We start from the raw sequence: 23,236 nt of genomic DNA, 5'->3' as shown, positions 1-23,236 counted from the left end.
GATCCAGATGAAATGGCTGATTAGAATTCTCTTTAGGTATTTCTGTGCAGGAGCGACTCCCTTCCTTGTGAGGAGCAGGTAATACACACGCAGGGGACTGAGAACACTGAATTTCCCTCCTGGTTGTGATTCTGTGCTGCGACCCCCTAAGTGGGCAAAACCACACAACCCAATATGCTGTTACTCCTGGAGGTACCTTGGGGCCCACCCTGGGCAGCCTTGGTGGCTTACACTGACCCACAGCCCTCTTGGGCTCACTTCAGCTGCTACACATCCCAGTGGGCTGCCTGGGAGCCCAGGGCAGGGGCAGGCTCCACTGCTGCCCCTCCAGGCACGGAGAAGTGCAGTTTGGTCACTTGGGTTCCTTCAGTGTTTGCTAAGTCATCTCATTGGTGACAGTGCAGAAACAGTAACAGTCTTGCTTTCATCTGAGCACTTTTTAAATCCCATATTTAATCAAGCACTCTAAGACCCCAAACTGGAAGGTGTGTGAACATGTACATGCCCAGCATGGAATGAAACTCTGAGCACCCCAGCCAGCACAGGCAAGGGGAGCTCCATCTGCACTTTAAATATCTATGCCCTGTGCTACATTTTGCCTGAACTTTGAAAAACCAGGTCCCTCTGTGCTTTAAATAGGGAACCCACATTCACTGGAAACTTGTGACCTGAGCCCTTTAGTGTGTCACTACTTCAGCTGTAACATGGCAAGGAGAAGCTGTTCTTGTCTCCTCTGGGTCTTGTAGAAACAAGTTCATTAAATGTTTGCTGAAATGTGGAGGAAAAATTACTCGTCTTTGGTGTAAGGTTCGAATACTGCGTCATTAGTAAGACCAGCACTTTTAAAAATAAGAAGACAAAATACTGAATAAAAGTTATTAAAGCAGTCTGCTTTCAAAATATAGATGAAGTTGTGGAGTAAAAATAATGAGTAGTCCAATAATTAGAGGCAACATCTTAACACACACACAAGGGAAGCAATCTGAGACCACACAGGAAATCTTAATTCTTAACTTCCTTTACTTTGAAACCTTAACTTTTCAGTAACAGTATTTACAAATGCAAATATAATTATTGTACACAGAATTCCTAAAATTGCTGCAAAAAGCACCTTTTCCAAAATGCATGAATTTCTCTAGTATGTCTGGCAAAAATGATGTCTACAAGACTGGAATGGCAGCACCACACTCATGAGGACTCATGAATGGTTCTGTGCGTGCAAATTAGCTGCTTCACACAGACAGCAGTATAGCTCAGAGTTATGTTTCTGGGAATCCAAGGATAATTAAGAATAAAATATACAAAAAAAAGAGAAAAAAACATACTCCCAAGTATCTTACACTTGACTTAAACCAATTATGGCCTTGACTGAGATGATCCTAATTATATTTATATACAAGAAAATTTCAATTCATTAAAATCTCTAACTTACGGAGATGTTTTCAGTGTGAAAACCTTGCTTCTGACAATAATTGTGTTATTGCTAATCCCATAGATTCAGAAGGGCTTTTGATCTGACCTCATTAATACCAGAATAATAATTACAAATGCAGAAGTCAACTTTTCTCCTCTCTCTTTTGTTCTTCCTTTGCATTTGATTAGATTTTATGTACCACCCCATTGCTTAAGGGCTTCCCAACACTCCTGAGAAACATTTAAAACCTAGAAATATTTCAGATACCTAATATTTAGAAAATGTGTGAGCATTATGTTCAATATTATTGGGCTATGTGGTGTCCTTCTAATAACCAAGGCTTTTTGCCTCTTATGTAAGCGTAGGAAACCATCTTACTTTAGCAAATCCACATCAGTAAATACTTCTATGAAATTTCAGTGAATTTGCATCAGAAAAATTGTATTTCTCCCAATAAAGCAGCTGAAACTCACCAATGCCGTGCTTCCTACAAAGTGGGCCTCTATCCCCAACTAACAATACTTCCTGAAAGGCAGAACATCCATGTCTTGGTCACTAGTCCCTATGGGAGAAGGTCAGTCCTACCCTCCACAGAGCACTGGGAATTTGCTAGTTTTGTACTTAACTATACTCTGCTTACTTGCTAGTACTAAAAGACAGGAATTATGCTGCAAATTGAATATTATTAGATAAAAAATGTCCTCTGTTCTCATTGCAGATGCATTGAAAGCTTCAAACCCCATTATTTTAGAACCAACTAGGAAGGAAGAAGAAAGCCAAGTTCTGAATTCCTCTGCGTGCTGCTGCATGGTGATGTCTTGTTCACACATGAGCTTCATGATTTGGCTGAGTTCATTAAGACCAAAAGGATTAATTTAATTTCCAATTGAGGGTCTATTTACTTTTCATTATGTCAAAACAAATCCAGAATAGTCGAATTGGTGTTAGCAGCTTTACTCCAGATCTAAAGTAACCATGAACCTTATCCATTTCTTACAGAAGTTCATCAGCACTTAAGAGCTGGCTGGGTATATAACTTGGTGAGGAGCTACAGAAAAATCCCCCTACAGCATTGTATCTGCTGATATATATATATATATCTGCTATAATAATATAGGACAGATGTAAAAGATGCAGTCATGAGCCCTTGCAGGTCAATAGTAAAACTTCTTTGGTTAATTAGAATTTCACCTCATACAGAGATAATTTCTCAGAACTGGAATTGTAAGTCACTCTTACTATTGCTTTTTTACAGTGCTATGAAACTGTGGCCAACTTTCAAATACACCACATGTGATCAAACCCAGTGCAGTCATAAATTCAAGAGCTTATAGGAAGTTTGGAAATTTAAGGGGGGTGAGGAGAAAGTAATTTTAGATGACAGGTTTAGAAGTCTGTGCTAAGCCCTGGCTTTAATAGCATATTGATCTAGGAGTTCAGGTGGGCTGTGACATTACTTCTAGGAGAGGTACTAAATTTACAATCAGCCTAACAATAGTTTCCTATGATGCCTAGGAAAAGGTTTGGCAATGTTTTAGAAACAGCTAATACTGATGTTAGTCCACTGGGCTGAAAGAACAAATAACACTTTCATATTAATGCCTGAGCAGAGCCAAAAGATATATGTACGTTAATACTGCCCCATGAGCACACAATATAAATATTTGCAGAGACTAAAATATACCTAGCTGTCACCTTTTGTTGTACTGTTTGATTTGACTTCTGTCAGTTTTAGATTTCCTTTGGTTTATGATTTACTGGCTAACATGGCTGCTGATCATGCTCCACTGGAATGATACCTTACGCTACATACATCACTCTAATTACATTTCTGAATTATCCCAAAGAAGATCGATGCATTCTATCACAGCTGAAGAGCAGCTTTAAGAGCTAAAAGGTAGATTTACATCATCCACAAAAAGTTCCAAAAGACTCTTCTGAGGTTTATGGTAAGTGTAGGAGAGTGGGAAGCATGGAGCTGGGGTGCTAGCATCTTGTCTTGCCTTGGGCTGGTCCACTGCAGTACCCACCAGATAGGGTAACACCCTTACATTTGGTGAGCTGACACACGAAGATGATGGGCTGTACACAAGCACAGAGTATTGGCATCGTTACTTTTGCAAGGGTGAACAGGTTAGAAATGAATTTGCTCTCATACATCACTCATGAGCTAGTAGTTTTTCTTTAATAATTTAAGGCTCTTTTCTGTAGCAGAGTAAGCAGTGTTTTTGTGGGATGCAGAGTATTCAAACAAGCAAGTGATCGCAGCAACCCCACTGGCCCCACGTGCTGCACTTTGTGCTTCCAAGCAGAATGCAGCAGGGTGCTGTGAAGGTCTGCCCTCTTCCTCCTCCTTGGCAAAGCTGCTGCAACCTGGGTGGCCACACTAGAGCTGCCACACTGCCTCAAATATGTGTTATTTGTTAACGTGTGATGCACATCTGGAAGCAACCTTGGTCCCACCAGTCTTAAGCCACTTCATTAAGCAGCCCCACGGCAAAAATTGCTCTCTAAAACCTGCTTTCATCCACACCACTATATCATGCACTACAGGGCAAATCATTCTAAGAATGGAATTTCTAGAAGGGAGCTAGTTACTTGGCAACAAAATTACCTAAAACTACAGAAAAATCAGAGCTTATGAAAAATGAAAAAAAGCCCATCAAACCAGCCAATTCCCCCTTATCTCAAATCAAAATAATACATAATATCTGTGCCTCCAAAAGCTGGACACGTTTGGTGGCAGTGATCTGATTTTATGGAAGTCTTGAAAGATCAGAGTCACTTTGTTCAAGAACTTCCCTGGCTTCCTGCCACGACACCTGCCTACCTCAGCAGCCCCCCCGATGGGCTACTGGCTTGCTCAAAGTTTCCAGGTCTGCGTGGGCTTGAAGATAAAGCTGCTTTTAGGACTTACAGTTTCAAGAATATATAGCTCCAGAAGAGCTTCCCCATGGGAACGGCTCTGTCTGATTAGCATTTTAAATTCTGGAGCTCATTCCTCACAGGAACACCACCAGATCTCGAGCTGGTGGAACAGCCTGTCAGGCAGCTCGCATCTCCAACAGCATCACCACCTGCTAGGGGTGGGCAGGGACTGGTCTTCAAACAGTACCCTTCCCACAACCCTGACCCCTGTGGCATTGCTTTGCTCTTTTGGCCTATATTGGGCTGACCATCTGTGCCCTGCGTTCTACAACCAGCAGATTCTGGGTGCACATCTCAGAAGGGCCGTGGATGTGTTTTTAAGGCACAAGTGTGGGCAGAACGGGAGCTTTTCATGACTATCATCCAAAATACCTTGAGAGTGGGCAACACGATGAGCCCACTCTGCATTTCCTTTTGCTGACTTAAGTCACAAGACTGTCAGCCATTCTTCCAGGAACTAAAAGCGTGAGCATTCTGCCTACAAAACTAATGCCTTGGGATGCACAGGCTCCTTTGTGCTCTCCTTCATCCTTACACACCAATGGAGGAGCACAGGGCTGTCCAACACAAAAGATTTCATAGCAAGGCAAAACAAAATAGCAAAGGAAATGGGGCAGTTGTACATCTTTCAACTGTTGGAGAAGGAAATGGATGAAATGGGGAAATTAAACACTTAAGTAGTCATTCACAAAACAATCCCGCTTTGAGACTGTACTTTAACAATTCTGAAAATGAACCACAGGGCTCACTGTGCTCAGGGCTGGCAGCAATATTGCTTGGGCTCAGCTAGTGGCAGCTGCTTGCCTGCACATTGATAGTTCTGTTGCAAGTTTATCTCTATCAGTTCTCCAGTGAGAAGTTACTTGCTCCAAGGAAAGCAAAAGATAGGCAAGTGGTGCATGGGTGGCAAGCTGACATGGTTTGGAGCAAATCTATAAAGGCAGCAGAAATGGTGCTTCCTGTACAGCCTCAGAGGGTTGTGCAGCCAGGTGTTACAAGGAACAGCCTAAAACACTATCAAAAGCATCCAGTGAAATAGATTTAAATAAAATTATTTTTAAGATAAGCTAATTAATACTTTGTAACCAGCCTGTTCCAAAGAAACCTTTTGATTAAATTGCTTATTAATTAAAAACAACAATCAAAAGGATACAGAGCAAGGACTTAGAGAGTTCTGATGAGCTGGACCCATGCAGCACCTTAATAAATCTACTAATCTACTTGTTTACCAGTCCACTTGGGCAGTACACTAACAGCACCATTAATGCTCTAGTCTCTGAGAACACAACGTTATTCTCTTGTCAATGTTACCGGGTGTTACATGCTCGTATCATTCACAGAATGAACTCCTTGGTGCACATCTGCAAATTTTCTTTGAATTTGTTAATAGTTTTGTCTTCTGAATACATTTTGGGCAACAGGATGAGCCCCATGAGGACGGGGGAGCCTTACATGGGAGAAATGTAATTAAGAATACGTTTTTCTAAGTTCATGCACTCGATTTTGAGCTGGGGCAAACTCTTATGCCTTCATTAGCTTCTACTGAGCTTCAGTGTTCACACAAGGTGGTGGCATTATAATTTCAAATACTTCTCCAGTAATTTCTACTTATGGCAGAAGCCTGAAGAAAAGCACACTAGAGATGGAGCACGCCATCAGAAAAGGCAGGTTCCTTACATACAGATGAGCCTTCATCTCACAAAGTTTTTAAGGGCCTGTGGCTTGGATGCAAAAGTTGGAAGTATGACCCTCAGGCAATAGGGCAGATGCTTATTTTAAGGATTCACTCTAAGGAAGCAAATCTGTCTTTAAAGAAGTTGATGAAATAAAGATCAAATTTGAGAGAATAACATCAAAGGAAAAAGAAATTATTCCTCTTCTGCTAGATATATCTTCAGCAGAAGTCAGACCACATATTATGTCCACCAATTAATGTCCTACAAGATCCAGATCCTGGACATCACCCCAAGTCTTAATTTTGGAAGACAATGAAGTTCTTCCCATGTTTGGTGGTTTGTATTAATCCCCAAACTTTTGTAGTCCAGATAGCAGCCAACTTCTTACTTCAACTAATAATCATCAACCAGCTGTCAGACGTGCTGCCTATGTTTACACCTTGTTTTTATGGAAGGAAAAGATGCGGTCCTCCTCCTTTGTCTGCCATAAATCTTGAACAAGGATAAGCTAGGGAGAATCCACCTTCCAGGGGTTAATCATACAGGACTGAACCTGACAAGATACTGAACGCACTCTGCCAAAAGACAGAGAGGGACACATTCAGCTATGCTGGACTGGACAGGAACAAAGCATGAATCAAGTTGAAGTTGCTAAGGCATCCTTCTGGTTTCTATGGCATGTGTACTGTTATGAATATTTAGTTCTGGTTTATTATTCTTCAAAGGATTGCCTTAGTTCGTGTAACATAAACTATCAGCCATTAAAAATAATTTTCCAGTTCCTCCTTCTTTCTGAAATGGGTAACATTCGTCTTTGTTGTCCAGTCTTGGACTGTCTCACACTTATCTTCTTCCATGTTTTTGTGCTTCTGCAGAGAATAGGATTTAAAATGGTCGAGAGCAGTCCATGCAGTAATCCATTTCTATTTGTTAAACTTACCACTTCTGCACAACAGAATCCTTTTGAGATGTGCACCTGTTTGCTATAAAAAGCAGATGCTTTAAAAAGTATAAAACTTCCTATGATCCATACAGTTTTGCTCATACGTATTTCCAATAAAATGATTGTACAGACCATCAGATAGATTTTGTGGATTTCCCTGGAGTGGCATTGAACCCCATTTGAATACAAGTAGGCTGTGTCCTGCTGAAAGCTGTAATTTTTTTGGAGTACAAATCCACTCTGAAAAGCAATGGCCTCGTGTGGCTCCTAGTTTACCGTGCCTCATTGTCTCCATATTAAAATAGCTCAGTTCGGAAGCAAAACGATTACCTTTTTTTTTTTTTTTTAAAGCACTGTAAGACCACATAAACTCAGCCAAACTCACAACACTCAAGCCTGAGCTCTTCCACACTAGCACGTTAACACTGGTTACACAGGCCCTCACTATATGTCTGTGTACCTCCGACGTTCCTCCGAAACGCCCAGGTTTGTACAGCTTCCGGCTCGGCTGCCCTGCACAGCATCAGCTGCCAGGAACGGGCAGACACTGCTGGGAGTGAAGCACAGACAAGGCAGAGCAGGGAACTGCTGATCCTGTCCTGCCATCTCCACCTCCACAGGGCTCTGCCCAGGGTCCCTCTCCTCTGCCCAGACACTGATTTGTATGAAACCTATGAGAATAAAATCCTCTGGGAAGCCTTTGGGAAGCTATCGTTGAGGATGGCCAGTGGCTCAAAGCCAGCCTTGTGGTGAGGGAAGGACAAGCCAGGTGGGTCAGCTGCAATCCATGCCCTTGGGAAAGCCCAACTCTTTTGCTCCTCAACCACAAGTGAGCCAGGCAGGACACACTGCAGCAACCAGACCTGCTGGGCTGAGGGAGCACTGCTTGGCAGCCTCGCCACCCCACGGGTCCTTCTCACACCCCAGCTCATGGTGCTGCACATCAGCAGCTTGTCCAGCTGCACCAGCTGTGCCCACGACCTTGAGCATGGCTCAATAAACCTCAGCATCCTCCTGCCCCAACACCTTGCTGTTGCTCCAGCAAGAGAATGTGGTTGTACGACATGGGATTTAAAAATATAAATAAGATCACAGAAATTACTGGGAGCTACCAACAGGAACATGAAACCTCACACAAGACAGAAAACCCTAATTATAGCTTCTGAACCTATGAAGTCATCTAATACACATATGTTCCTCTACACTGCAAGGAGGAAAAAGGACACATGCAGTACTTATTACCATTCTCATAAGAAGAAAAGAAAACCAGACTTTGGAAGCTTTTGGAAATCTACAATTTAGAAAATCTGCATAAATCTAGAAAATCAGCTCTACTTTATTAAAAAAAAAAAAGGCAGTACAAAATCATAAGTACTTTGGGTTTAATTGTAAATGCAATAGTATTAATTTTACAGTGACAAGCAGCATTGCAAGTCTTCATACTGTTTGTTTTTATTGTTTTTGTGGATCAAAGTTACCAAACACTGATCTGAAAAATACCTGATATCTCTCCTTAATACCCTAACTGAGGAATCTGAGGCAAGGAAGGAAGGAAGACGGCACACTTACTGACTGAAGCATCATTAAAAAATGACTAATGAGATAACAGTTCAAAACCAAAATTAAGCTGCTTCTTTCTCTCCTAGCATTGTACACCCTGTGTAAAATCAACAGCAGGAAAAGTACAAACCATCTGCATTCACAAGTGAAGGATGTGGCTGCAACTGTATATTCTTAGTAGAGGGAAAATACTGAGAAAGGAAATGCCACTTTTACATAATCATGTCTTAAAACAGAGCTGCACTCTCTAATCCATCCTGGACAGTGCAGAGGCTACTGATAACAACAAAATGCTGCATTCAAATAATTATGGGTGAAAAATTTAAAAATATTCCAATCCTACTTGGCTAGAAATTATTTTAAATTTTACACTATTTAACAGTTCTGTGATAAAAAACCTTCTTATTTGCTTGAGACAAGACTTCAGAAAGCCTTAGACAGAGCAGATTTTCTTAAATTAGCTTGAAAATTCAGTTTCCAGGGCAACGTATGCAGGTCTTCATACATCAACATCTCTTTGCACCATTTTTATAAATATGGTTCCTTGCTAGAATATCATAAAATACTTTTCAAATACAGTAAACTATTTTGACCACTTTGATCCTTTTTTTTTGGCCTTTCAAAAAAGCTGACTGTCCTTTCTTTTCAGAAGAATCTTATCAATAACATTGTAAACTGTTCTCCTTCAGAGAGGTTTTATCACAGAAACGCCCGCAGTGACACCCATGCGTGTAATAGATTTCTACCAGCACCTGAGTGCTTATGTAACATTTCAGTAGGCATTCCTTATTCATCATCCCTTTTCTTACCTTCTTTTTAGTTTGCAAGTAGGAGACATGACTTAGGGTCTGTGGCATGGTGGGAGTCTGCTGGTTTACATATAAAATTAACCTGAATGTCTATTTCAGAGCAGTAACATGAAATTTGCTGATGCCCACCTTGCACATTAAGATCCTCAGTGACTTTCTCACACCTACCAATACACAGAATAGTATAAAAGGAATAAAACTAACTATGCATCTATCTTTTTCATCCTCCATTCTAAAAAGGTGGGGAAAAAAAACCCCTTAATGATGATTACTGTTTCCTCTCCATGAGTCCTTGAGAAGTGCTTTGTGTAACTCCAGTGAGTTACTGAAACAGGTACCTGAAAACATCAGCAGCAGAGTGGATACACTTCCTTCTTCCATTTAACAGGGGCCTGATTGGAACCCTGCCCCATGGTGTTATGGTGGAGAAGGCATGTTACATAGCTACAACACGAGGACTGTCTTAGGAAAAGAAGACTGAACAACTGTTACCTGCACATTTTACTCCCTGAGCAATGAGGCCCCACATGAAGTTGGCACAGTATTCACACCAGTGTGGGCCTCTGAACGTGTGCACCTGGAAGAGAGCAGCAGAAAGAAAAGTTACAAAAAATGACCCAACTATTTCACAGTATCAATGTGTCTCGACAGGGCAGAATTCCTCTTCTTAGAAGGCACCACATGCAGTTGCTGGAAGGTTCCCTTTATCACTGCAGGAAAGGAAGAAAGGAACTAAGAAAAATTTAAGAACCAAGACTCTTGCAGACTCATGGAAAACAGGAGTTCTCCATCCTGGGGCATCCAGAGCAGCAGAATTGGATCTGCAGGGGTCTGCTCCAAGACCAGACAGGGCAGAGAAGCAATGGCTGGGCAGAGCCCTTCTCCTGCCTCTCGGCATCCCTCTGTCTGAGCAGCATTTTGGCCGCAAGGTGAGGCTTTTGCAGCAACCATGCAAGAGTTCACCTTTCAATTTAAAATGCCTTCTCCCTTCCATAAGGTACTGTGTGAAATGCGTAGGGGGCTGCAAGATTTCACCTCAGGTGGAAGGAGTCCTGCCAGGCAAAAATACCAGTGCCACACAGAAATACTGCAAATGCGCTTAGAGACTTTCCAGTTTAGAATAATTCTAAAAGGAAATTAATTCTTTTCAGACTAATGCTACATACTGAAAATCCAAAATCCAAAATGGAAAAAAAGAATCCACTAAACCAGGAAAAAAAACAATCTAAAGTAGGAAAAACACCTGATGCTGCTTTCATTCCTGGTTCACATGCTTGTTACAAATCCCGCAGCCACCATTAACTGCTTCTGATTTTATTCTGATAAAGTTCCTGCTGTAGGAAACCACAGGATTCTTTACAGAGAAAATCATTACTTCCTTAGCCAGCGTAAAAGGCTTTGAGCTGCTATTTAGAATAGACAGGCTGACAAAAAGAATCAGTAACTGACAATCATAAAGAAATGAAATTTGCAGTGAAATATAGTAAAAATGCTTTAGGCTTAAGTCACTTGGTTCTCCAGAGTTACTGCGCAAGTATTGGAGAGGGCATAACCTCACACTTGTGCAGTGCCTGGCTGGATCAGTGTGGAGCAGAAGAGAGATGGAGCTGGTGGAAACGTGCGTTCCTAAAATCCGCACAGGGCTCTGGTTATAAATACCGAAAGGTGAAGTGGCCTGACTGAGGTCCAAGGGTCGCCCACACCACTGACATAAGAGGCAGCTGGATCCCAGCTGATACTTGCCACGACCAAGTGACAACCCAGAGCAATTCAGACCACATTTCAGGTTTGGCTAAAGGAAGGTCTGCAGCCTCCTGTGCATTTGCTGCCTCCAGAGCAGCAGTAAGGTAGATTGCTGTGACAGCTTGGAAAGTTACTTGTGAAGTCACCAAGTAATTCACATGCCCCTTTTGCTAAGCTGGGCTTCCGATTGCCTCCACAGAAGCATAATGGTGCAAAGCGAGGTGGAGGCTGCCTCCCCCAGCCCTGCCTGCTGCCGTCGGCACCCACTGCCACGTGCCTTTGGGAGGTGCAATGTGCTCCACCAGCCCTCTGCTCCCTGCAGCTCCAGCTGACTTCTGCAAAGCAAATGATGACAAGATTGTCGGCAGCTGTAAGCTCCACTTTCTTTTTTCCTCTCACCACAAAGCCATTTTTCACATCTTTCTCTCCATTTCCCACCTGCACTACCCACATCCTCTTGGCTTTACTCCTCAGTCTTGTGTTTTTTATTCAGGTCTTTGGCAGTATTTCCTTCCCAGAATATGAACATTCTAATATCCTCAAGCAAAACACTGTCTTTAACGTCTGCAGGACTAACAGAACTTTTTCAAGGGGAAAAAAAGCACCTCATTTCAGTTACCATCTTTTTTTTGGGAGGAGGAGTGTGTCAAAGTAACATTCCCCCCAAACCCCACTTATTTAAAATATTCTCAATAATTCTGTTGAGGAATACTGAAACAAAAAGTGACATTTCAGAAGTCTGGACAACAAATAATTTCTTTTCAGAACACTTCTCAGTTTTATAAGGTTTTTTGTTTTATTTTGGCTTTAGTATCTCTGATTGCAAAGGGGGGGGATTTTGTCTCGTTCCTTGAAATGATGACATTTTGGATTCTTTCTTTAGGCAGAACAAGAACAAATTCTGACACATTAATATTTCTCTCTAAATAAAAAGAATTATACTATCCTACCCTATGCCTCTCTGGTTGCTGATTTCAATTCATCAAATTCACCAAACGTGCTATTTGCTGAAGCATTTCTAATGCTGTCCTTAGGTGCTGAGGTCCTAACATGGCCTCTCCAGAGCTGTCTCCAGCACTGATACTCACTAAACCTCAGATGTCCAGTCTCTAATTGGCTGTTGTTTTAGCAGTGAACATCCTTCCTTCTTGGCATCTTGCTCCCCACCGTGGTCTGCATGCTTCCACTTCCTCCTGACTGTCCTTAGGAACTCTTCTGCAGAGTCTATCACATCCCAAATCTGCCACTCCAATCTTTTGCCTCCATTTATATTATTATGACCTTTTCCTATGACCTAAGTTTCTCTTATGTGTCTAATAACTATGATCCACCTAGATACAAACAAAAAATTACCTTTCTACCACAACCAGTTCCCCTAACAACACCCTGGCTCTCAGCTCACCCCTCAAAAGGGCTTACATGACTCATCATCAACTTAAAAATGACAAGGACAAAGCAGACTTTCCTTTTCCCTACCAACACTGCATGTATTGGTCATCCTTCACAAGACCAGGATTAACTTTGCCCTTCAGGACCACTGTTTCAGCATTATTAGCACTGTTCTCTCATCCCATGCAGCCAGGCTTCATCCAAATATTGAAATGCCTTTCCATATCATCAGTGAGAAGATTTATCCAGAGCCTGCTCTGCTTTATGCTGCCCCATCCAAATTACTTCTTCTTATCCATTATTCTGATTGCAAACTCAAACAGATTAAAAGGTGAAGGTAGGTTTTCCTGTGTCCCATAATGCTCTACTTTGCCTCATCCTTTATCTGACATGCAACAGGGAGGTTCTCTGGCAATATTAATCAGGAGGCCCAAAGGTCATGTTGTCCTTCCACCCCTGGTGTACACAACCCCGCAAGATCAGCCCTGAAGTCTCTTTTGGGGTTTCTAAGCAGTGTTGTCTTTTCCCAGAGCTCAGTGGTGCCAGAGCATCAATCTTCCCACTACCATGGACTGGAACTGGACAGCTAACCCTGCACTTATCTGAATACACGCCATCTCTGGGAATTTAATCAGATACAGTAAGTGATGCCAGAAAATACTGAAAAATTGGTCTTCCAAGGTCAGAACAGACTAATCATAATTCTTCCTGGAGGATGGGGCCTGGCAGCATGCTGAAAAGAAACACCTTAGCATCCCTTTGCTAGTTCAAGAGCCAGCACCTGCAAACAATACTGCAGTTACTACATGATACTGTTTAATACAGCATTCTGATTTTTATATTTAATTCCCCACTCTGAAAACCTGCCAAGCAACTTGCTTGCTTTCAAAACTTAAAGATGCTTTCCAGAAAATTTTCTAAAAACACACCCAGCAGAGTCCCAGAGATCCTGACAAATTACAAGAGGTTTCTCTCCCCTTATAAAAAGAGCATCTGCCATATGCAGATTTTACTGTCTTATAAAATGTGAGAAAGCAGGATTGCCAACTGTGGCTTTATATCTCCCAATCCTTCCATTCTCACTCCCACCCAAAAATCTCTCTCTTTCCATAAGGCTTCAAATTGAAGTGATTTTTTTTTTTAAGAATCTGGAAAATGAGTGAGTGAGAGAACAAGTTTAACTAGTTTTAATCTTAATTTATAAAATTCCAAGGGAAAAAAATAAATTTAAAAGAAAAGTCTAGATAATTTTAAAGCACAATACCCGCTTCAAAAACTAGACAAAAATACTATTACTAAGCTGTCCTGCAAGTCTGAGGTAAGAGGAGAGCCTCACATTGGTTTTACACCTAGGCAATTCTATTTTGAAGTCTCCTGAAATATCAGCAAGGTATAACAAGCATTTAACTACTGTGATCTAAGTAGGAGAACAGTTTTTTGCTTAGGCTTGAAAGATATTTTCTTATACAAAGGGGAAAATAGCTTAACTCCTGTGATTAATAACTGTGTTATAGAATTTCACTTACTTTTGTTTCACATTTAATTAAAATATTTCTTAGAAAAGACAAATTTTTAGGAGAATCAAATAAAAAATGATCCAGTGGCTCTGACAACAGATTATCCCACAAGCTGTGAACTCCTCAAGCAGATCTCTCATCATTATTTCTCAGGCTCTATAAAGGTACTGTTGAAGTTAGTTACCCATGTATCTCATAACTACACTTATTTTTTACATTTTTGGTTTTTCCTAGGCAGTTATTCAGCTACTCTTGATTGCTATCTGAAAATCAAGAATGAGCCAGCAAATAATTCATACTCTTAACTGGGAGACTTATACGAGTTGTCAAGGCAGGGAGGAAGAGAATGAGGAACTAGCAGCAAAGAGCTGTGCAAATGTGATACGAGAGAAGTCAGTGAATCAGCAGAGCTTAAGCCAATGATGGGAAGAAGCAGGGCTGGGTTTGAAAAACTATGATTACGGAAAATCAACACTGAGCACAGAAACCATAAGTGTTTGTGACAGTATATAAAAAAGCCTTCCTTTGTTGAAAGGCTGCTGCCATGGTCTCCCTGAAGGCTTGCTCCATCAGGACCCTGATCTCTACAGAGCACCTCTTCCACAGCTCTCCACACTGAACTGCTGGTCAGAGTAACAGGGTTTGGAAAATCCCGGCACTATCATCTATGTTGGGATGAAACAGGATGAAAAAGGATGGAAAAAAATACTGCCGATCTACCCTCTTGGGCTACCAGAGTCCTACACTCCAGGCAGAAGCCTTGCTGGTGCTCAGAGAGGAGACCAAGTCGACCAGGGACTGAATACATGGCACGCACCCAGCTTTGCACCACATGATGCTCCAAAGGTATAGTTCTGCTGGCTATACTGTCTTTTAAACAAATTCCCAAGGATGATGGGACACTGCTGATGGAGGCTGTCAGCTCAGTGATCCTAGCTGATTTGCAGTTCCACCAACTGAATTCTGCCTGTTGGGACTCTACATGGATACGGGAGACTCTGTAAATCTCAATTAAAATGATGAACTCAGCCCGTATTATTAACGTCTGTCTTCCCTGTCACAGCTGATTTTAACAGGCACTGAGCACAACCTTGCTGGCATCCAATAGGCATGTCCTTTTCGTCCATCCCTGGTCCAGACACACACAGCCTGGGTGTGAAGGGTACAGAAGAGATATGAGTGCGAAAGTCAATCAACTCAACCATAAGTTTGGGCAATGCTTCGATTTAATCCTTTTGTATATTATGATTCGATAGTGTCTCTAAAACAAAGGTCTCAAGCACTCCGAATATTCCAGCACACGATATTTCTCCCATGAGGAAAATATTGCTGCTGCTGAGTAATGTAAGAAGCAAAAAAGACAGCCATGACAACCCACATGGCAGAGCCGTATCTGCAAGATAACTGCTTTCATGTGAAGATGTAACAGAAATGAATGTAACCGAGGCCACTGAAACATACCTTTCTCCAAAACTAGAGCTGATTTTGGCTAGCCCAGCTGGGGTGGTACCACGGGAAGCCAGCCTGGGACCACCCCAATGACTTCGTCCAGCAGCTCTTGAGAGGAGAGATGCTGTCAGAATGCTCATTCAGAGCATGGAGTATAAATAGCATCGTTATCGCCAGTGGGCACTGACACGAATGTGGAGCAGGCCAATCTCCCTCCAGGTCCTCTCCCACTCAGAGCCAGGAGCACTGTCATGTCTTGTTTACTTTCTGGTTTTCACTGACTGTGTCAGCAGAGATGGGAACAACTGGAAATTGAGGTTAAGTTGTGTTCTATGAGAGTCAACGTGGCAAACAAGAATACCAGGTTGCTGGCTTTTCTGCTTGAAAATGGAATGAAAATGGCCACCTTTCTTTCAGGACGGAATACCAGATTTTCTTTAAATTGATATCTGGAAACTGAAACATTTTGCATTTTATTCCAGGTCCAAGTTACTCGATACATGTGTCCATGCAAAACATTCTGAAACTGGAGATGAAAATAGAATAAAATCCTCAGAATTAAAGTTGCATATTTATATGTACACATACCACATATGCTATATGTAATGGTGTGAATATAATAAATGCAATGATGTAAATGGAATATAAACCCCTGAGAGATTCCTTAATAAATGCTTTTGCAATGATGCTAAGGCTAATTTGGAGGAAAAGCTGTTGACGGTAAGAGAGCATAACATGCTCTACAAGCTTCTAAAAGGTAAAGTCCCAGTCCTCCCCAGCAGAGCACTTCCTGGGTTCACCACAGAGGAGAGCTGCTCTGTTTTCAGGCTGTGTACATGGAAGACTCACAGGATCCACACTTGAGGACTAATAAAACTGTTGGTGGGGTGGCAAGAAATTTCAGCTTAAATAAATCAAGGATTTAGAAAAAGGCTTTATCTTTCTCTCTATTTCCCGCCGGCTTTTTTTTTCTTAACAGAGGCAAAACCTGAATTCAGGGACTAGCACTAGGAAACCAGAAAGGGTTAAGTAATATTTTGCTATTTGGCATCTGCTTTGGAAAAGGCCTGGATTTGCAAAAAAAAAGTAAAAAAGTAACATAAAATAAATAGCCTAGGAGACTAAAATCCATCAATGCTTAAAAGCTTTTCGGGTTTGAACTGTTTTATAATATACTATCAGAAGCAACAACATAGAGTTGATGAGGTCTTCTCAGAAGTTTTGTGGCAGTTTTCCTCCAGTTACGTTCTCCAGGTATTTTCTCTGCCTTTGAACAATTTTTTTCCCCTCAAGTACTAGGAATCTAATAGAAACATCAAATTTCCTGAAGTTTTCTTATCTGTGAGAACGCACAGTGACTCTCCCCAGGGACTGCGCCAGAGGCACCCAGCTCTCTCTCTGAATATTCATTTGAGTGCAGTGGTTCAATTAAAGATGTTTTGAAAATATGTTCAGTGCCAGGTCCATTCCTAATAAAAACCCCAGCATCCTCTTTTCAGCGGAACTAGATCAATTTACCCCAAATTGGCATCTGCCCCAGTTTTCAGATCATCAGAAATAGAAACGAGTTCACAGTACAAGTCACAGAAAAATGGCTCTGCTTAATATAGTAACCGTTTGTTATTGTTTCTGGTCTTTTTGCAGCACTTCTGCATTTTCCATCTCCCAGTTTCCTAGTGTTTAGGCATGGCTCTGCTGAGCAGCTCTTGTTAGAATAAGACGTGGCATGGAAGCGATTTGCTACGACCTTTTGACTAGCAAAGCACCTAGCACAGATACAATTGCCCTGGTAAAATCTGAGCCAGGGCCAGGGCAGCTTATTTGTTTTAAGGAAGTGGGGCAAGTTTCACTGGCAGAGCAACTCTTGTTAAAATCAGCAGTCCCTCCATTAAAGTGATGCTTAAGTCTGTCTATACTAGCAAACTCTTTGCAGTAAGGACTGATCCTCACCTGAGCCTTCACTTCTTGTGCACATTTAAGGCTATATTCTCCATTTACTTCCAGAAAAGCATGTTGTCTCTAATTTGGAGCTCCCATTCAGCCTTTCAGATGGGCCACCCTCAAAGAAAAAGCCAGGAGGTTGCTTCAGTTGAGGAGGGAGATAAGGAATCTCAACAAACAAGGCTCATCAGCATCTTGGCTGACTTAGTTTAAGCAACCATGGAAAAACATCTCTCCTCTCTGGAAGAACTGTTGGCTTGAAAGGGAATTATGTTCTGAATGTTCACTGATTCAGCAAGCGGCAACTTGCAACTGTTATTTACTACAATTAATTGACTGTGCCGTCAGGCATTAGTAAGATAGTGACTAGGAAACAGCATGACAGTACCAAGTACTGCACAGAAACACAGCAAAAAATAGTCTTCCGGAGACATATCCATTTTGTGAACCGTAAGAGAGAAATGAGACAATATCCTATGGAAAATGATGCATGGAAACACAGATTTCAGTTCAGCTCTGACAGGCACAGACACCTTCTTGCTTCAGTGAAGCATCAGAGCAATAATGTAGGTAGAAGAGTGGGTCTGTGCCTTGGACCACTGGCAGTTAGAAAACACCTGCAGGGTGTTCCGCTGGCTCAAGTCATCAGGAGCCAGAGATGTCTGAAGGAATACCTGTAACCAGCCAAGGAAGCTAAAAATTCCCCAGGGTCCATGAGTCACAAAAGCTGGAGGGGAAGGATGACCTTTAAGGTGTTTTGTCCAGGCTTATTTTATATTTGCCAAGCAATAAGGAGGTTATTGCACTGACTGACAAATTTCACTACCCAGGGGATTTCTTGCTGTTAATCTCAAATTTTCACTTTCCTCTTCCTTTTAAGCTATCATCCCATAACTCCCAGCTAATGTTCCTCTTCCACAACTGTGCTCCTTACCATTAACATTTTTTAAGCACAGTTTTACTGTTTTCTCCAACCCCACACAAACGACAGGCAAAGAAGCAAGGTCAGTGCCCAAGTCCAAAGCACAGCACCAGGTAGTGAGGAGGTGCAGAAGATATTCCATGTCAGGTAGGGATGGACTTGGGCAGGAGGCACCTCATTAGGTGTACCTTCTCTTTTGTCAGAAAAAAAATACGGGATTTAGAGGGGAGATGGAGAGATGAGGAGATGCAGAGTGGGAAAGTGCAGAGGACTGAGTAAGGGGAATCCTGTGTATTCACTACCCTAATAAACTGCCTCACCAGAGAGAGAAGATGGAGAAAACCTTAAACACAACTTGGATTACCCTGCTGTGTAAGTCCTTTGGCCTACAGCCCACCTCACACATCCCAACCCAGAGCTCCACTGAGTCCTCCTCTCAATAACCAACCTGGAACATTTCAATCCACATGGCACCTTGCCACAGGCCCATTTTCTCCTCAAATTTGTGGTCCCTGCTGTTGCCTGAAGCTCCTCTTTCACCTGTCTGCCCAGGAGGTGTGCAGCTGCTTCCTACCTTAAAGTTATTGAATAGACTAGATATCAGCTGGGTCAAGAAATTTGATTTTAATTTACAAGCTATCACAGTTACTGCCTTTTGGGGACAAGATAAGCAAGTATGAGATTTATAAGGGACAGTAACCAGCATTCTTATTGGGTTGAGGTGTAGAATAAGTTTCAGGGAAAAACAAAGCATGATTCTACTCTTATCCACTTCTATGAAATTACAGAACTCTGTAACTCTTCTGTTACAGAACTTTCCCCAATGATAAAGCTTCTTTTTGTAAGAAAGTAACGCCACTGGCTTCAGCTATGCTCCCTGTCAGTATTTCAAAGAGCACACCACAGGTCTCCCAGTGCTTCTAAACAGAAGATGCTCTTGTCCATCTACATTGGGTGGAAGAATGAGCACACACATGTCCATATGGATAAGTTTGTACCAGAGAGTATGGGGAAATTTATTCCCCATGGTGGGTAAGAAACTGAAACAAAGAAAAAGCCTTTCTGTGAGAGAAGGTGGGGCTGAAATTTTGAGGACTGTGAAGTGACTGTCCTGATTTGGTCTAATGATTCATTTTACAAGAGATCTCATTCGGTGTGCTGGATTTCAGAAAAGCAGAGTAAATGGAAGCAAAAGTAATCAAATATGCAAATAGACAGACCCAGTCAAATCACATTCACAGTCCTAGCTCACCTTCAAATCCCATTATTCAATTAGAGCTAAATAAAATGCTGTGTCAAATAACGCAAGTCTCTTTCAACTGATATATTTGAATTAATAGAAGATGAATTTTCTATATTAGATTTATAGAGGAGAACACAGAAATGCTAATTTAAATTTTTTTAATAAATTTGAAAAGGTAAAAATATCCTTAAAAATATTTTTAATACCTAGCTCTCGCCCCAAGGGACAGGAATTAAAAACTTAGTCAGAACTGACATTTATAAATCATCCCTTTCTTTACTTATAGAGATCGATTTAAGAGAATTCAGCCACACTGTATTTGCATCTGAGATGTGCTCATCAGAGACCAAACCTCTGCAGTCAGGAGAATATTACAGAGCTGGAGATCATTACCGACCAGCTCTGCCCTCAGAGCTCCCTGTCACCCCGGCTAGTCAGCCTGCTCCCTTCAGGCAGAAGACAACTCACATTCCAGGAGATTTAAATAAGATTAAAATCTCTCAAAACCCCAGCTGTGTCAGCACTCCTAGCAAAACTGTCTTTACATTCTTCTTTCAAACAACCCTTGGAGCGAAACACAGGTTAATAGATTTATTCAGGAATCCTCTCGATGATTTAAAAGCAGCTTTCATGTTCACCCCTCCCGCAGGCATCTGCACTTCTATGATGACCATTGCTACACTGCTCCTCTGCCAATGTGTTCCTCTACCTGAGTTTTGCTGCGGGCAACAGGGACTAAGGGTTCAAACTTCACCTGTATCCCCACCTACCCACCTCAAAGAGACAGGAGCTGCAGGGGTGGAGGGAGGGAGAACTGAGGTCTCCTAGCCTGTGGCCAAGTCTCTTGGGTGTTTGCTAACCCCAGCCTGCATCTGGAGTGGCTGCTGCTGTCATCTTCCCTTCTCCAAGACAACGGTGCTTATTATTGTGCATTAATGACTCTTCACTTCTCCCCCTCTGCCAGGATGCTACAGCATTTCCAGTATAAAAGGATTTCCAAGCCCCCTTCATTTCTGTGACTAGTGATGTGACTGATCAAAGAAGCAGCTGGGTCCCTATCTGTTGCCTTGTGCCTGCAAAAGAAAAAGCAGATTAGCCGCAGAGGTACAAAGCAGCGGGAGTCCTCCTGTTTGCCGTGGAGCCTCTGGGGACAGCAGTCACTGTTGGTTAGCTGAACTAGATAAATTTATTTCGTTTCTGGGTTGTTTTTTCTTGTTTTGTTTCAAAATTCTATGTTGAAGACTCTGGACCTGACATTTCCTTCCTTCCCACATGGGTGGCACATTTGCTACTTGGCAGGCAACCTAGGAGACTTGTGCAGACATTTTAAATGATGACATCTATACATGTGAGAAGAAAAATTTGACAGATGCAAGAAATGATAAAGGAGAGAAGCACATGAGCTAATGATGGTCACACAATTTAGATCCGTAACACAGTAATTACTAAGAGCTTAATTTTTGTTTTCAATGTGAGAGTTGCCATATTTAGAGTTCATGAACATCAGCAGCATTCCTTCAGCAGGTAGGTTTGTTGCAGCACACCCTTTAGGGTGGCAAGAGGCTCGTCCCCTTCTGCTTTTTTATAGCAAAAATTATCTGTGTGACTCCATTCCACTTACTGGAGAAAAGAGTTACTTCTCAAGGTATATTTTTCTGGCAACTGTACATATAGAGGAACTACCGTAAAACTATCATGAAGAAAAAAATCGGTGTGGAAAGTCTGTACTGTAGCTATGACCTTGGAGCAGACATACAGTCTGTTTTTGAAAAAGACTGGAAAGCTCACGGCTTCCAAACTTTCCATAAACAATTTCTGGAAGAAAAACAAATAAATAAATCCAAATGAATGAAAATCAGGTGATCAGATTATTTTCAAAACAGATGTGTTTCAGGCTGTTAAAGAAAACAACTAGGGAATACAGATGTGCACAAAATTAAATCCGTATTATCCTACACACACTGTAGTACATGGAAAATCACTATCTGCTGCCATCTGCGAGAATTATCTTCAAACTCTCAGGAACAAATGAGACATGCAAGACATTGCATATCTTTAGGACACCTCAGGAGCCTGTGAAGAAATGCTCTGTATTTAACTGACAGTCAGGATTATTTTATGCCAAGCGTTCATATTAAAACACTTACATACCATTTTGTATATGGTTTTCGAATTCATGTTTTACATAAGAACTCAAATCAAACAAACCATCCTGATCACAGAAAGTTTCCACTTTTGGTGATTATCTGAACTCATAAGCCAAAACGTGGTTTAATTAAAATCAAATGGAAGATAGCTAAATTTACATATGTGCATGCATGTGTACATTCACATATGCCCAGGCATGTGATGGAAATCAAAACTGAAAATAAGAGACATTTAACAGAGTCATATATCATCAGATGCCTGTATTATATTAACAATCTCCCCTTTTATTAAAAGAAATAAAAGATAACTTTTCTTTTTACATTAAAGATAAAATTTGGGCTTCCGATACTACATATGAAGTTTGTACCATCGTCTACGGGAATTCAGTATAATATCAATTTACTTAGTCTTACAATTAAAACTGCCTATCATCCAATGCATTTGACCGCCAAAAGGTTAAATTACTAAATCCTTACCGGATGCTTATTACAGATACAGACATAAAACATGCATATGTTGTACTGACATATCTCTCTCTTATCAAAGAGCATTGTTTATTTAAAACAATTAAAACAATAATTAGAACCTACACAGAAGACTAAGTAAATGTTATTAAAAAACAGTTGCTCATGCCAGCAGCTTCAACAGCCCCATGGCATAAGCCATGCTGTTATCAATACACTCAATTCATTGACAGAGGAGAAAAGCCAGAAACTATGGGAAATGCAGACCATCTGCCCGATCCAGATGCAGTAGAACACACTTCTTACCTCCAAAGCTATTTACCAGTGACAAACTGAGATAAGATCAGTGTAATCATCTAACCACAGATCTAAGTGGTTAGATGATTTTTTTGCATCGTAAGTAAAACTGAACTACATTAATTTGGATTGAAAGAAAACTTTGCCAGTTTTTCTCAGCTTTAGCATCTCCCTCGGTATAAACCAAATCTAAATAAGAGATAACCTAGATACAGCAAATATTATTGAAACAAACATATGCGCACAAGCAGACAAAACCGAAGTCCTCGTTCTTCTGCTGGTATGTTCTAAAGACGCCTAATTGATTTAACGGGCAATGAGATTTAATTGCAGCTTTTAAGTTCCTAGAAAGTCATAGTCTGCATACAGATGATTTTCTTGCAATACTGGACCCATTTTAAAACACAAGCTATAGTCTCTATGCCTGAAAAAGAAATTAAGTAGGAACATTTCTTACCTTGAAATTATGAACCTTCTCGTATTTTGGAACATGTTCATTTTCTTTCAGAGTTGCTCTTCGGACGAGCGATGTCAACTGTGAATAAGCAAAGAGTTTAAGAGGTTGCCAGATTGTCACGGACGACTTCCGAGCGCCCAGTTTCATGCCCAAGGCTGCGAGCAGTAGATCGCGCTGCCGGCTGTGCTGCCCGGCGCGGTGCCCCGCAGCGCCGCTCGCCCGGTGCGCTGCCCAGGGCTCCCTGGCCGGCATCGCTGGCGCGGCGGAGGCGGCGCGGCCCCGGGCCCGTCACACTCGGGCTGGCGGCGCGGCGCGGACCATGGCGGAGCTCAAGCT

General features: G+C 41.6%; 1 protein-coding gene across 1 annotated transcript in view; it reads right to left on the bottom strand.

The window, feature by feature from the left end:
* CHN1 (chimerin 1) overlaps window positions 1-23,236 on the bottom strand; it is a 99,574-nt gene that overhangs the window by 7,570 nt on the left and 68,768 nt on the right. The window contains exons 7-8 of the mRNA XM_032692752.1: window positions 22,901-22,978; window positions 9,823-9,907 (exon numbers count right to left, since the gene is read on the bottom strand). Of these exons, the coding sequence (XP_032548643.1) occupies window positions 9,823-9,907; window positions 22,901-22,978 (163 nt within the window). The remainder of the gene's footprint in view (window positions 1-9,822; window positions 9,908-22,900; window positions 22,979-23,236) is intronic.

The sequence above is a fragment of the Chiroxiphia lanceolata genome, chromosome 7 (assembly GCF_009829145.1).
Source record: "Chiroxiphia lanceolata isolate bChiLan1 chromosome 7, bChiLan1.pri, whole genome shotgun sequence".
Classification (NCBI taxonomy): Eukaryota; Metazoa; Chordata; class Aves; order Passeriformes; family Pipridae; genus Chiroxiphia; species Chiroxiphia lanceolata.
Note: the sequence above shows the minus strand (reverse complement) of the source record. Positions and strands in the feature narration are given on the sequence as shown.